At 51.6% G+C, this 13221-nt stretch overlaps 1 protein-coding gene across 2 annotated transcripts in view; it reads right to left on the minus strand.

Annotated features, from left to right (window-relative positions):
- The window catches only part of WIPF3 (WAS/WASL interacting protein family member 3), a 43250-nt gene that overhangs the window by 1067 nt on the left and 28962 nt on the right, over nucleotides 1–13221 (minus strand). The window contains exons 4-7 of one of the 2 annotated variants that reach the window (XM_036247064.1): nucleotides 8861–9616; nucleotides 7584–7733; nucleotides 6561–6662; nucleotides 1432–1508 (exon numbers count right to left, since the gene is read on the minus strand). In XM_036247064.1, the coding sequence (XP_036102957.1) occupies nucleotides 1432–1508; nucleotides 6561–6662; nucleotides 7584–7733; nucleotides 8861–9616 (1085 nt within the window). The remainder of the gene's footprint in view (nucleotides 1–1431; nucleotides 1509–6560; nucleotides 6663–7583; nucleotides 7734–8860; nucleotides 9617–13221) is intronic. The other variant, XM_036247065.1, reaches the window with a different exon arrangement.

Genomic DNA, 13221 nt, shown 5'->3' on the forward strand with positions numbered 1-13221 from the left:
ACCTCTCCATTTACATCACGGGGTTAATGAAAGGGGCAAATGAGATAACATATGCAAGTTATCTGAAAAATACACAAAGCTATGCAGTGTAGGGACTACTATTTTTATTATGAGTTTATTTTCCTGATCACCAGAGTAATGTATTCATTGTAGAAAATTCAGGAATTGCAGAAATGCACCAGGAAGAGAATAAAACTCAGCCCTAATCTCCAGAGCAAATGCCTGTGAACAATTTTGTCCCCTTTTCCTCCCTGTAATATTTTTCCCGTAACTGCAACCATATGCCCAGTTTTGCATCTGTAATCATCTGAGAATGGATACTGCAATTCTTGGATTAGCTGTGGCAGAAAAGGGGGCCGTGTTGCCTCCGTCAAGGAGCTCATCCCAGCTTCCAGGAACCTAGTCCTTCCTCCTCATGTGATTTTCCTTGAGGCGCCACACAGCTGCAGAAGGGCCCAGTCTAGCAGCAGGTCACCCTCTGTCACACAGAACTCCAAAACGGGAGGAGGCCAGGGTAGGACCGAATGTGTGTTTTCAAAGAAACAGGGGGGCTTTTAAACACGAGACCCTATCACGTGCAGGGGGAGACGTCATCTTCACTCCGCCCAGGTTAGGAAATCCTGCCTCAAGTGAGAAGGAGGGAATTTCTTGTCTTATCACACAGGCACCTGTCTGATTCTCTGCTTAGCTTTCCTCCAGCTCCCAGGACTCGAACTGTGACTAGATCTGGGCCACGTAAACCATAATATTGATGTCCATATGGGGTTAAAATTAAGATTTCCAAATGTGGGACATCGAATGATACCAAACCATAGAAACAGAATCCTCTCCCTTTTGGTAGAAGAAAATTTCTCTAAAATATATATAAAATTTGTTGCTGTGGGTCTTGTTATATGACCATGTCTAATGTAACTGCATGTCATTCTCAAGACATGATACATTTATTTAATCCTTTCCCACATTTTCCAGCTCTTTTTATGTTTCACGTGTTCTCGATTTAGCCAGAAATTTCAAATAAAAATCCCCAATAAAAATGTAAAAAAAAAAAAAAATTAATGTTGAGGGGGAAGAAAACCCCCAAAGGTAAGAAACCATGTGTTCTGCGCATGAGAGAAGACACGGAATTCTGTTTTATAAGCATCAGAGTCCCTCTCATGCTTCTCCAGCCAACACCTGGAGGGCAGAATGCACGGCAGGTGGACGGGGTGACCGTGGCACAGTGATCCCACAGCGGTCTGGTCGCCAAACTTGCTAGGTGATTCCAGGGACCTCGCTTTCACGCTTTAGATTTTGAAATTCTGAGCGTCATTCCCATGGGAAACTAAGGTACAGCAGGGCTTTCCCTGAGGAAACAGAGTCCGAGGAAAGATGTGGAGCTGTGAGGAGGAGGGGCACCCTCAACATCTCCCAGGGACCTGAGGGACGTGTTACCTGAGAGTTTCTGCCTTTGATGTCATCGGAGCTCTGCCCTGCAGCCTCGGCGTGGAGCCAGGGACCAGGTGTACGGCCTGAAAGACACAGGAACAATCGCATCATCTGCTGGCCAGGGGCCGGCTGTGCAGTCACAGAGCCGGCTGAGCCGCTGGGCACCTGCGGCAGCAACAAAGGGACCCGGGTAACGCGAGCCGGTGCACCTGAAACCGCGGGCCGCTGGCCCTCCAGGCTGCGTTTCCACCCTGCTGCGGGCCCCGCACTGTGACTACACCGGCGTCACCCCAGTGCGTGGGAGAGCTTCGGGGACGAGCCAGGGTCCGAAACACGCCGCGCACTGTGCTAGACTCGCTCTGGAAACAGAGCCGAAGAGACGTACGCTCAGCAAAGTCAGGCTCTGTTCCACCAGGAGCCAACTGCTTCTCTAAAATGTCTTATGTTCAAGTATTATACAAGTTTAAAAAAAATGTTTTTATTGCTTTATAGAGAGAAAGGGAGAGGGAGAGAGGAAAACATTGACCAGCTGCCTCCTGCACGCCCCCTACTGGGGACTGAGCAAAACCCAGGCAGGCGCCCTGACTGGGAATCCATCCGGGATGTCTCAGCGCCCGGGCCAGTGCTCAACCACTGAGCCGTACCGGCTGGGCAAATATTACACACGTTTTATATACATCTATTCTCATAGTGAGAATCCAATACAGAAGAACATAGCAGGAGAAAGAAATCAACCTGGAGTCGCCCTTCTCTGCCTACCCTTTCCCCCAATCCCAATTTTCTAGCCCAGAGTCACCCTAAAAGTTTGGTGTTTATTCCCCAGGTACTTTTCCCTTTGGCCTTGACTGTGTATGTCTGTGTGTATATCCGCAGATATAGGGTTGGGTTGGTCCAGCCAAGTTTCAATCCACGTTCCCAGCGGCTCCTGCAGGGACTGTCCCTGGGAGTCAGGTGCTCTGAAGGCGGCCCTGGCATCTCTCTGTGCTGCGTGTGTCCTGCCGCTGTCCCAGAGGAGACGGAAGAACCACGCCCGAGGCCCTCCGAACACCTCAGCTGCTGTGCTCTGTACCCGGCAACGTGAAAGCAGAAATATTCACCACAGATTACGTATAATCGCGAAGCGCTGGTGATAACCCGTGCTCAGTCAGTTAGGGACTCCAAGGCTTATCATACGACGGAGTCAGAGCAGCTGTTTGAATGTTTACAAAGGCTCAAATACTTCGCGGTGATGTTGAAAGGCAGGCGAGAAGAGCAGACTAGAAATTGTATAAATAGAATGACCTCAACTACTTTTAAAATTCATAAAAATATGAATAATATACAGAATTGATTCCTCTGGGATTGACTGGTTTTCTTTCATCTCTGAAAAAATACTTTTCAAGTTTTCTACAAAGAATCTAGAAGTCATCTTAGGGACCTGTTAAGGTAAGATAACAGTCCCCCCCCCCCTTTATTGATGTTAGAGAGAGAGAAAGGGAGAAGGAGAGAGAGGATGAGAGAGAACATCGACTGGCTGCCTCCTGCATGCCCCCCCACTGGGGGTTGGACCCACAACCTGGGCATGTGCCCTGATCAGGAATCGAACCAGCGACCTCTTGGTGCATGGGTCGAAGCTCAACCACTGAACCACACGGGTCGGGCAAGATAACAATTTTTTAAATGAACTATCCCACAGGAGTGTCTTTACAACATATAAACCATTAATCCAATGGGCACTGTTATTTTCATTAAAATGCTTTTTAAATTAACGAGTGCATTTTTTCTAGGATAAAGATATCTTCGGGTAAATGACACAGGAGTGCTAGATTTCTAGCCAGTTTATTAACTAAATAAAAAGTAAAAAGACACTGATATACAGCTCTGACCTAATTCCATGTGGCAGTATGACCCTGAAGCAACCGTCCCTAGATTTAAGAAACTCCTCTACTATGTAAAAGGCTTCCTCTAGGCCAGGGTTTCTTACTATGGCTCATTTTGGGCTGGGTGGTCATGTAGGGGCTGCCTGTGTGCTGTGGCTGGTCACCATCACCCCTGGTCTCTCTACCCACATGATACCAGTAGCACATCCTCTGTGCCTAGACCATCTGTAACAGCAAAAACTGTCTCCAGACCTCCCCTCCCCTACTGCCCCCCGCAGAGGAGAACCACTGGGCGATACAGCTGGATTCTCTGCAGCTCAGTGGTGCTCACTGGTTTTCATAAACACCACTGGGAAACATAGCAGAGCTAAAGGAGAATCATTTTCTTCATAAAACAGAAAAGAAAGCTCTGCATCTCTCCTTAGGCACTGTTGATAGGAATGGAAAGTAATGGAATGGAAAACACTATGGTGGTTCTCAAAAAAATTACAAGTAGACTTTCCCTGTGACCCAGCAATTCTACTTCAGGCTATGCACACAAAAGAATTAAAAGCTGGGTCTCAGAGAGATCATTATATACCCATGTTCCCAGCAGCACTTTCACAAGAGACAAAAGGTAGAAGCAACCCAAGTGCCCATTGATGGATGAATGGATAAACAGAGTATGGTGTATCCATACAATGGGAAGTTATTCAGCCTTAAAAGGGAAGGAAATTCTGGCACACACTACAATATGGATGAACCTTGAGGACATGATGCTAAGGAAAATAAACTGGTTCCAAAAAGCCAAACTATATAATTGCACTTACACGAGGTACCATGACTAGGAAAACTCTCAGAACCAGAAAGAAGCGTGGTTGCCAGGGGCTGGAGGAGGGAGAACAGACACCTGTGGCTGAATGGGGACGGGGTGTCAGTTTTGCAAACTGAAAGGAGTTCTAGTGTTTGCACACTAGAAAGTGTTTGCACAACGGTGTGAATGTACTTAACACCACTGAACGGTACACTTTAAAAGGTTTGGGTGGAAATTTTCATTTTATGTATGATTAAACCACAATTATTCTTTCGGGTAACTGTGTGCTGTTTGTTAGAAGGAGAGAAGCAGGTGGGAGGTGGCAGGGAACCCAACCGCCACACGAGTGGGCAAACACACTCAGCCGGCAGAACCAACATCGTCTCCAGCCCACGAACACCTCTGATCTGGGGAACCAGGCCCGTGGGCCCTAGGAGGAGAACAGGCATGACCCCCTCACACTCGCACTAATATAATGAACAAGGCTCCACCCTACGGCTCACAGGGATGGCAGGGACATGCTCATTTCATTGTGCCAGAAGGCTATGGAAATATTTTCTGTCTGCTGATTACAAATGCTATTTCTGGTCTGTAGGATGCCAGTTCATTTAGTAGGTTTCTTCTTCTCCTCCTCCTCCCTCCTTCCTTCTACCTGCACCTACCTAAGCCTCAGGAGATGCCTTTTTGGTCTGGACACTGATTTGAACATTTCTTCGTGGTGAGAGGAACACAGCAGACCACCAACTGCGCCCCCCGGTGAGCTGTGAGGGGCAGCGCTTTTCTTGTGTTCCCAAGGATGAGCCCAGGCACCACGGGCTCAAAACGCAGAAACTTTACATTAGCATGCCCTGAGGCTGAGGGCTGAAGGACTCCATAGCACATTACTGAGAAAGGCTGTGTAACAGAAAGAGATTGTTAAGAATCTGCTTTGCTGGAATGGTTCAGGGCAGAGATGGGCAAAACATGGCCAGCATACCAAATCCAGCCGGCCCCTGTGTGTTTGAATAAAGTTTTATTGGAAGACAGCCATGCTCGTTCATTTACATATTGCGAACGGCTGCTTTCCTGTGGAGACAGCGGAAGACCCGGGTCCTGCAGAGCCTGGAATATGTCATCCTCGATCTTGCATAGCAAACGCTTGCTGACCTCTGGTTTAACACAGGGGTCGGCAACTGAAACGCCTCCAGGGCCAGGTGGTCACATCCATGTGTCGCAGTCTGGGTGCAACACAGAGCAGCGGGGTTGTGGCATGAAGGTGGGCAGCTGCAAACCCGCAGGAAGCTGGACCCTAGAGAAAGGACCTCACCAAGGTCCCTGTGAAAGAGACTCGAGGTGTTCCTGGCCTTGGGGTAAGCCCAGACACTGATGAATCGATCATCTTCCATGCTGGTCCACAGAAGTCTGGGCTGGGGGTGGGGAACACGTCCGGCCCTCACTCTGTGATTTGACTCTGTCCAGCCTAACCAGCTGCTGCACAATTAGATTGGCTCAGCATCAGACACGAATTGGTTCATGCTTTTTCTAAAAAATCCTCACCTGAGGATATTTTCCCATCTATCTTCAGATAGAGTGGGAGGGAGGGAGAGAGAGAAACATTGATGCAAGAGAGACACATCGACTGGTTGCCTCCCACACAACCCTGACCAGGGCAGGGACCAAACTGCAACCGAGGTACGTGCCCTTAACCAGAATCGAACCCGCGACTCTTTGGTCTGTGGGCCAACACTCAACCACTGAGCCAAACCGGCCAGGGCAGAATTGGCTCATGTTTTAACTAACAGGCAGCATCACTGTGCTGTCAACACCCTGCTTTTCTTTGCTTCCTGTGTCCCTAAAGGACTTGCCTCCCCGGCCTTGGGCCTGAGGGGCAGGCTGGCCAGCTGCTCCCTCTTCCCCTCTTGAGACGGAACAGGTGAGCCCAGAGAAGGCCGACCTCGGAACCTGGCCACACAACAGAACCAGGGAGAGGCAGCTCTCACCGGGCTGAGACTTTCGGCCTTAGCTGGACACTGGAATCACCTGGTCCTACCCAGGTACCCTAACTTAGGTGGTCTGGGAGCAGCCTCTCTAGGTCATTCTAATGTGTGGCCGAGATTAAGAACCGATGGCCTGAGGACACTCTGTTTCACGGTCCGCCAGAGTTCTGAACTGGGGGCTTGAGGGTTCTTCCCCAGCTATTAATGTAAAGTTCCTGCACCCCATTTTCCTTGGGGTGTTCATCTCTAGTCAAAAACCCCAGAAAGGGGAGGGACAGGTGGTAAATTCATGCAAAGCTGGAGCTAAACAGTGAACTCTGGTCTTCTGCAGCAGCCTCTAAACAAATCCTTGGGGACTGGGAGTAGTCGCGTCCCGGCGCTTCTGAAGTGAACAGCGCTGCCCGGGGCGCAGCTCAGAGAAAGCGCAGGCGCCTGCAGCTGGCCTGCCCGAGCACTGAACTTGGGACAGCCAGGGGCAACCAGGAGCCCTATTGAGGTGGTACTTACTTCTGGGGATCTTGCTGGGGTAAATCTTCTGGCATGGTTTATATTCATCCGGAGGAGGAAAGTCTTCCACAGAATGGAACGTGAATTTAGACTCGAAGTCATCTGCACACGTGGGAAATGGCAAAGTTACTCTGGTTACCGTGATGACCCAAGTGCTGTTCATTTCCAGGAGCACACAGGTTTGCCTGCTCAGTGCAAAGGTTTCAGCGTCAGGGCTAGTCCCCCAAGATATCCATCCATTTCTCAATTTTTACTGTTTAGCTGGGACAAGGGGAATAGGGACAACTGAAATCAATAGACTCCCCATCACCCACCCCAACTTACGTCAACCAACATCTTCAGGAAGCTGCTAAAGGGAGCAGAAGAGCCCCAGGGTCCCGAGTCAGAGGTGGGGACACAGCAGCAACAGGGACAGCAAAGTCCCCATGGCCCGAAGCCCCTTCTGAGCTCCTGGGAGGGCTTGGGGGGAGGGGGGATGGGCCGAACGGGCTGGTGAGATGGAGCAGGGCCTGAGTCCAGCTGCAGACCTGGGCTCCCCTCAGCAAGCAGGTTGTGTCCTGAGCTCCTGATGCAAGAGGAGAGGGTACTTGTGGTCCTGTCATGAGTTGAGACCCTGCTTTGTGATCGGGGCTTTGTGTCTGACAGTAGCTCAACCCACAAAGGGATCCAAAGACTTTCCCTATATGACTTTTCCTCCCATCCCCATATTTTTGCCCTAATTGTCCCCCTGCCTGCTGGGCCTTCTGTCTATCCATTTCCTTGTCCAAATCACTCTATTCTTTCAGCCTTATGCATGGGTTTCTCCATGGAGATAGATACACAATTTAAATGTTGGTTTTCTTCCCTCTCTCTAAACTCATTCAGAAGGTTAAGAGCGGGTTCTGCAACCCTCTAGAAAGCCTCAGAAGAAATCCTATATCTAACACAACCTGTGGGCATGCACCCTGGGCTGGCGAGCTCCCCCCGAATGGGGGAGCCACATCCTCCCTGGCAGCCAGCGCAGCAGCTGGGGACCCTGCTTACCGACGACGTTCAGGCTTCCATTCCGCAGCTGACCTCCGGGCTGCTGGGTCGGGGTCCAGCCTGGGACCTGCTGGCTCCTGCTTGAGAGCTCCGTGGTGGGTGATCTCGCAGGAGGTGCCGGGGGTGGATTTAGCTTCCCCCCACTGGTCCCTGGCAGAGAAGGTGATGGTGGAGTCAGGTACCGGAATGAATGGGGACAGCTTATGCTATCACCTTCCATGAGGGGTGAGGTCCTGAGACCTTCGGATATCATGTGATGTCACGAGTAGAAGGGCAGCCTCTGGAGCCAACCTGCTTGGGACTAACCCTCAGTTCTCCCTTTGGGATCATAACACAACTTCTTTGTGCCCCACCTTCCTCATCTGTCGGATAGGAACAATAATGCTACACATACCTCCCAGTCGTTGAGAGGGTTAAATGAGTTGTCTAAGTCAAGTCACTAGTAGTAAGGGCTCAACAAACATCAGCTGCTGTGATCATCTTAATGGCGATGACAACCCTCACCATCAGATGGTACAGCCCCCCAAAGGGGAACTGCTGCAGCACCCTAAGAAAGGGACAGACTGTCTGCAGCTGAGGCTGCTGGGTAGGTGAGGGAGTGATTCTTAATATTTGACTGAAAATATAGACCCTCAGTTTTCTTGAGTCAGCAGGAGAACCTGCCAAAAAGAAAAAAGAAAAAGGCAGGAAGTGAATCTAATCTACTGAGGTCCCGAGAATGTTTTGGCAGGGAGCCGGGCTGTAATAACTCACGACATTAAACAGGAGAGCTGGTTCTGAAACAAATGCACCACAGCCCTCCAGGCAGGGAGCAGGTCTGGAGTCTGAAGGATGATGGGAAGAGTCAAGAACCCTCCTCTCCATCTCCCTGTTGTCAGACCCTGTTCCAACAGCTGCCTGATGGGGGAGCTATGGCTCTCCCCATTTTACAGATGAGGAGAATGAAGCACAGAGAGGCTAAGTGATTGTGCAGGCTCACACAGCTAGTAGAGGCAAGGTGATCCTGCCTTGTGGTCTGCATGATCTTGGACAAGTCTTCCAGGCTCCTCGCTCTTGGTTTCCTGCTTCTAACATGACAACCCCGACATAAATCCCACAATAAGACTGTATTGGGCTCCACAGGGGAGCTGTATAGGTATGTTCTAAACCAAAACCCCGACTTAAGACATCCCAATGTACTCCCAAGTGGCTTGAGAGCCGGCCTCTGGCTGCGTCGGCTCCCCCACGATTGTGGGCACCGTGTGCCCCCCCTCGTGGACCAGACCGGTTGTGCTTACCTGGGCCTCGGCCCGGCCTCTTCTTCTGCAGGAAGGGCTGAGGCCCTGGAGGGGCGGGTGGAGCCGGCAAGGCCTGCACGCTGGGCTTTGGTGGCTGCATCTGGAAGCTGGGGGACTTGGGGGGCAGTGGGGGTGGGGGTGGGGCTTCACTGCTGTTAGCGCCTGGCATAGGGGGCGCAGGCACCAAGGACCTCGGGGTGCATGAGGTGTAAATGGGGAGTGGTGGCGGTGGGGGCGGCGGGGCGGGGGGCTCCTGAGCATCTTGGGTGGGGCTCACAGCATCTGCATGGAGCCCAGGGTACCCACAAGGCGGAAGGAGAGGGAGCGGGGGTGGGACAGGTGACAAGTGCAAGGGGGCTAGCTGAGGCTTCACTGCCTTGTCACTGAGCATGGAGGTCTGGGGAAGTGGGGGGGGTGTTGGGGGAGGTGGCGGAGGCGGAGGGGGAGGTGGGGAGGACAGAGGGGGTGCAGTTACCAGGGCATTCCCTTTGGTCTGTGAGCCAGATGGGGATACCAACGGAGCTTTGGTGGGGGAAGACGGGGGCAGGGGCGGGGGTAAGGGCGGGGGAGGCGGGGGCAGGGAGGGAGGGGGCGGGGCAGGCACGTTGGGGCGAGGAGGGGCTGTCCTGGCAGCGCCATGGGCCTCGGCCTGGCCTAGCCTGGGGGATGCTGGGGAGTTAAGCGGCCAGCTGATTGTTTTGGTGGGAAGCCTTGGAGAAGGCGCTCGGGAGCCAGGGGCCTGCCCTGTCTTGCCACCTGGAAGGGAGACAGTTCTGAGTTAGCTCAGTGACCAGAAAGAGAGACCTCAGGTACGGGGCAGCCGTGGCCAACACTGTGAAGCACCATGTGGTGGTGACCTGCACCGTGATACCTCCTCCTCCTTGCACCGGCCTTAAGAGGCCTCGGGGGCAGCAGCTGTCACACAGGAGGGCCAACTGGATCAGCCAGGGGCCTTGCCGGCATCACGGAGCTGGCCCCTAAGCCAAGTCAGCTCAGGCCACCAGCTTTCCTACTGCCTTCCTCCAGGCCCTGCCTGCCAGCGTCTGCCAGTCCCCCGCTCAGGGCACGGGGCTGCTCAACCTCCTCGCCTTCCTCATCTCAAGGTCACCTCACACTCATTCTCTGGACCCACTAGGTCCATCAGCCCTCACGTCCTAGCGTGGGCCTCAGGCGTCAACCGGAATCTCCGGCAAGCATCTGTGAACAGGAGTCCGTTTCTGCACTAAGAGCAGAAGCCCATGCTTCCTGAGTAAGCACCTGAGGCAGCTCCAAAGCCAGAGGGAAGACACGCTGCCTTGGGGATCCAGGTCCAATGACCTTGAACCTCCTCATCCATTGGCCTCTGGAAGTGCCAAGCTCCCTTTCCCAAAGACGTGTGCCCATTTCTAAGGGGCTTGCTGTCTCCCTGTCTCCTGGCTTCCGCACCCCATCGATGCTCCACACCGCCCCCCCAACTCCGGTGCCTCGTGAATTCAACAGCAGCAAATTGTGTACAGTCAGCATCTGTGTTTGGTGGACTTCACGGAAGATGGGTATGGAGGGTGCTCCCTGGGAGTGGTCTTGTCATGCTGCGCTCCCTTTCAGAGTTCTTCCCCTTTGTCTCTCCGTCTCTCGAAGGAGAAAAATGTCCCTCTCCTTGTTTACTGTCCAGAAAATCTGTAATCACTGCATATGGGTACTTCCACTCAGGAGGCATTACGAATATTTCATCCCAATAAATACGGTGCTCCTTCTAAGAGAATTCTGAGGAATGCCTTTTCCCCACTGTAGCACCCTTCCAGGTCCCCGAGAAAACTGGAAAACCCTTACAAACATGCTTGCTTCTCACGCCTCCAACTTCCTAGTTGCTGCAGAAAAGGAAACAGCTTCCACATCAGATTACTCCCCCAGCCTCTGTTGGGGGTTCTGAGCTTTTCAGTCAATGAGTGTCCAGTGTGTTTTCCCACCCAGGTGCTAAATCCTACCCCAAAGTTCTTTATGCCAAAAGCCAGGCCATCGAAGCAAGGTGTGGTCTAAGTGATCGGGTTGAAGCTGAGTGGGCAGGACTGCGGTGTCTGGCTTTCCAAACAGAGGACTCTCCTCTAGCTATGATGTGACAGTCACATGGACAATACTACTCGTTACAGGTGTCAGCTAGGGAATGGCTGTCCTAGAGGCAGGGCAGTGACATTATCATCCATTCCTTTGTTGAGGATTTTCTTTGTGGTAGTTACAGAAGAGATGCCTTTGCACGATTGTACCCACCCTGGCTGACTTGATCCCCCTGGGGGTCTAAGGCAGGCATCACCAGAGCAGCTTAGTTGACCATGACCAGGAGGGAAAGCCCCCCGCCCCCCAGCCTTCTTTCTACCACCTGCAAGTCCAACATTCTATGTGAGGTCAAGGGCAGTGGTCAGGCTCGGGGATTCCTGCCTCCAACTTCTCAAGCCTGTTTCCATAGTTGGCAGAGATGAAGATGGAGAACCCAGACAGCTCCCTAGACAAGGCTAGGCTTCCCCATGCCCAGCTGCTGGATGAACTTTAAAGGGATAACAAATTTGAGGAACGGACTCAGCCCGAATGACCAACCCAAACTTTTAAAGTGGCTGAAGACATCATGTCTCCAAGATTCAAAAACCCATAAAGTGAGTCGGTTCAAAGTACAGGAGCCTCTGCCCTCCTTCAGCTGTGCTCATGCCCACTTTGGGATCACGCCGAGGCGGCAGCATGCAGTCAAGGTGAGACCACAGGAGAGAGAGGCGCTGACGGCGTGAGTGCAGGTGACGAAAGCAGCCAGGCAGCCAGCCAGTGGCCAGCGACAGCTAGTGCCAAGGGAAGGAAGGGAGGAGCCTCTCCAGCAGAGCATAGCACTAGCCCTAGGAACCCAAACAGAAACACAGAGGAGACCAGGGCTCGGGTGGGAGAGGCCAGCGGAGTGCACGCAGGAGGCCTCACTGATAGCAGAGGACTCGGGTGCAGAGCCTGGGGTTATCAGGAGGCGACAGAGTCTTTCAACGTGCATGTTTCCAGAAGACCTTGGATTGCACGCAAGTCCCATTGCACATTCCGTATAACCCAGTGACATCTACTCGTTGGACCTTATTTTAATGGTCACTCCCTGGAATGCTAAGTTAGAGCCATATTAGGACTTTTGGAGACCCTGGGCACTTCTGCTATTGTAGGCCTCTTCTTCCTTAAAAAAATATTTAAAATTGCACTTTGTGACTGCACTGGTATAAAGACAGATATACTCTTTGACCCTAAAAGTTTATGGGTTTTCCCCCTGATTTTAAAAGAAATTCAAACATTTTCATGGGCCCCTAAAACTATTGTGAGCGCTAGACACTGTGCGCTCTGGGCTTAAGGGCTCTGAACAACCATACTACCCACTCGCATGCTTCATTCAACAAATATTTACTGAGCACCTACTATATGCTAGTCATTTTTAAGGCAGTGAACAAAACACAGTTCCTGCCTTCATGGAGCATGTATTTAGAGGGAGAGATGGAAAATAAACCAGTAAATATATAGTATGTCCAATGGCGGTAAGTAATGCAAGAAGAGGAAATCAAGATAGAGGGAGTATGGAATGAAAGGGCTTAAGTAAAACCTCACTGATAAATTGACCAGATGCCACATGAGCAGAGACCTGAAGGAAGGGAGATCATGAACCCTGTGGACACTTGAGAAACAGTGTGTCTGGCTAAGGGAGCAGTCAGTGCAAGGGCCCTGTGGCAGCAATATGCCTGATTTGTATAAGAACAGCAAGGAGGGCAGTGTGTGGCTACAGTGCAGGGCCTGAACTAATAAGACTGGTAGGCAAGAAGATCGGAGAGACAGCAAAGGCCAAAGTCCTTTTCTCCAAATGACAAGGGGGCTGACGGGAGAGTTCAGAGAGAGGAGCCATGGCCATCTCCCTCCGACATGGCCCTAAGGCCATGCATCTACCTCCTGGTCCTGACCTTCAGCTTCCTTCAGATGCCTGACCTTCAGATGCCCAGTGACAGGCATCATCAGTCACTTCATTATGGGTTTTGATCTCCTCTATAGAGGTCAATGCTGACTTCACATAGTGGCTAAAAGACCCGACACGTGTGTCCTGTTAGAGACAAGTAGGGATAGCGTTGGCTTCCTTTGTCTGATCCCTGTTGTAGCCTGACTGGGGTTATTTCTGTGAAGAGAAACTAGTGGAATTTCTATACCCTAAAGGCTGTTTTTTTGATACCACACAGGAAGTTTGGGAAGGAAGTGGGCACAGGAGAACGCCAGGTCTCACGATGACCTTGGAGCTTTCTTGTCTGACAAACCCTGAGCAACAGCAAGGAAATGAACTGGCCTCTGGGAAGGTTCAGGCTGGATTGATTGCAAAGCATCCTGGGCCC

Source organism: Molossus molossus, unplaced genomic scaffold (genome assembly GCF_014108415.1).
Source record: "Molossus molossus isolate mMolMol1 unplaced genomic scaffold, mMolMol1.p scaffold_m16_p_7, whole genome shotgun sequence".
Taxonomy (NCBI): Eukaryota; Metazoa; Chordata; class Mammalia; order Chiroptera; family Molossidae; genus Molossus; species Molossus molossus.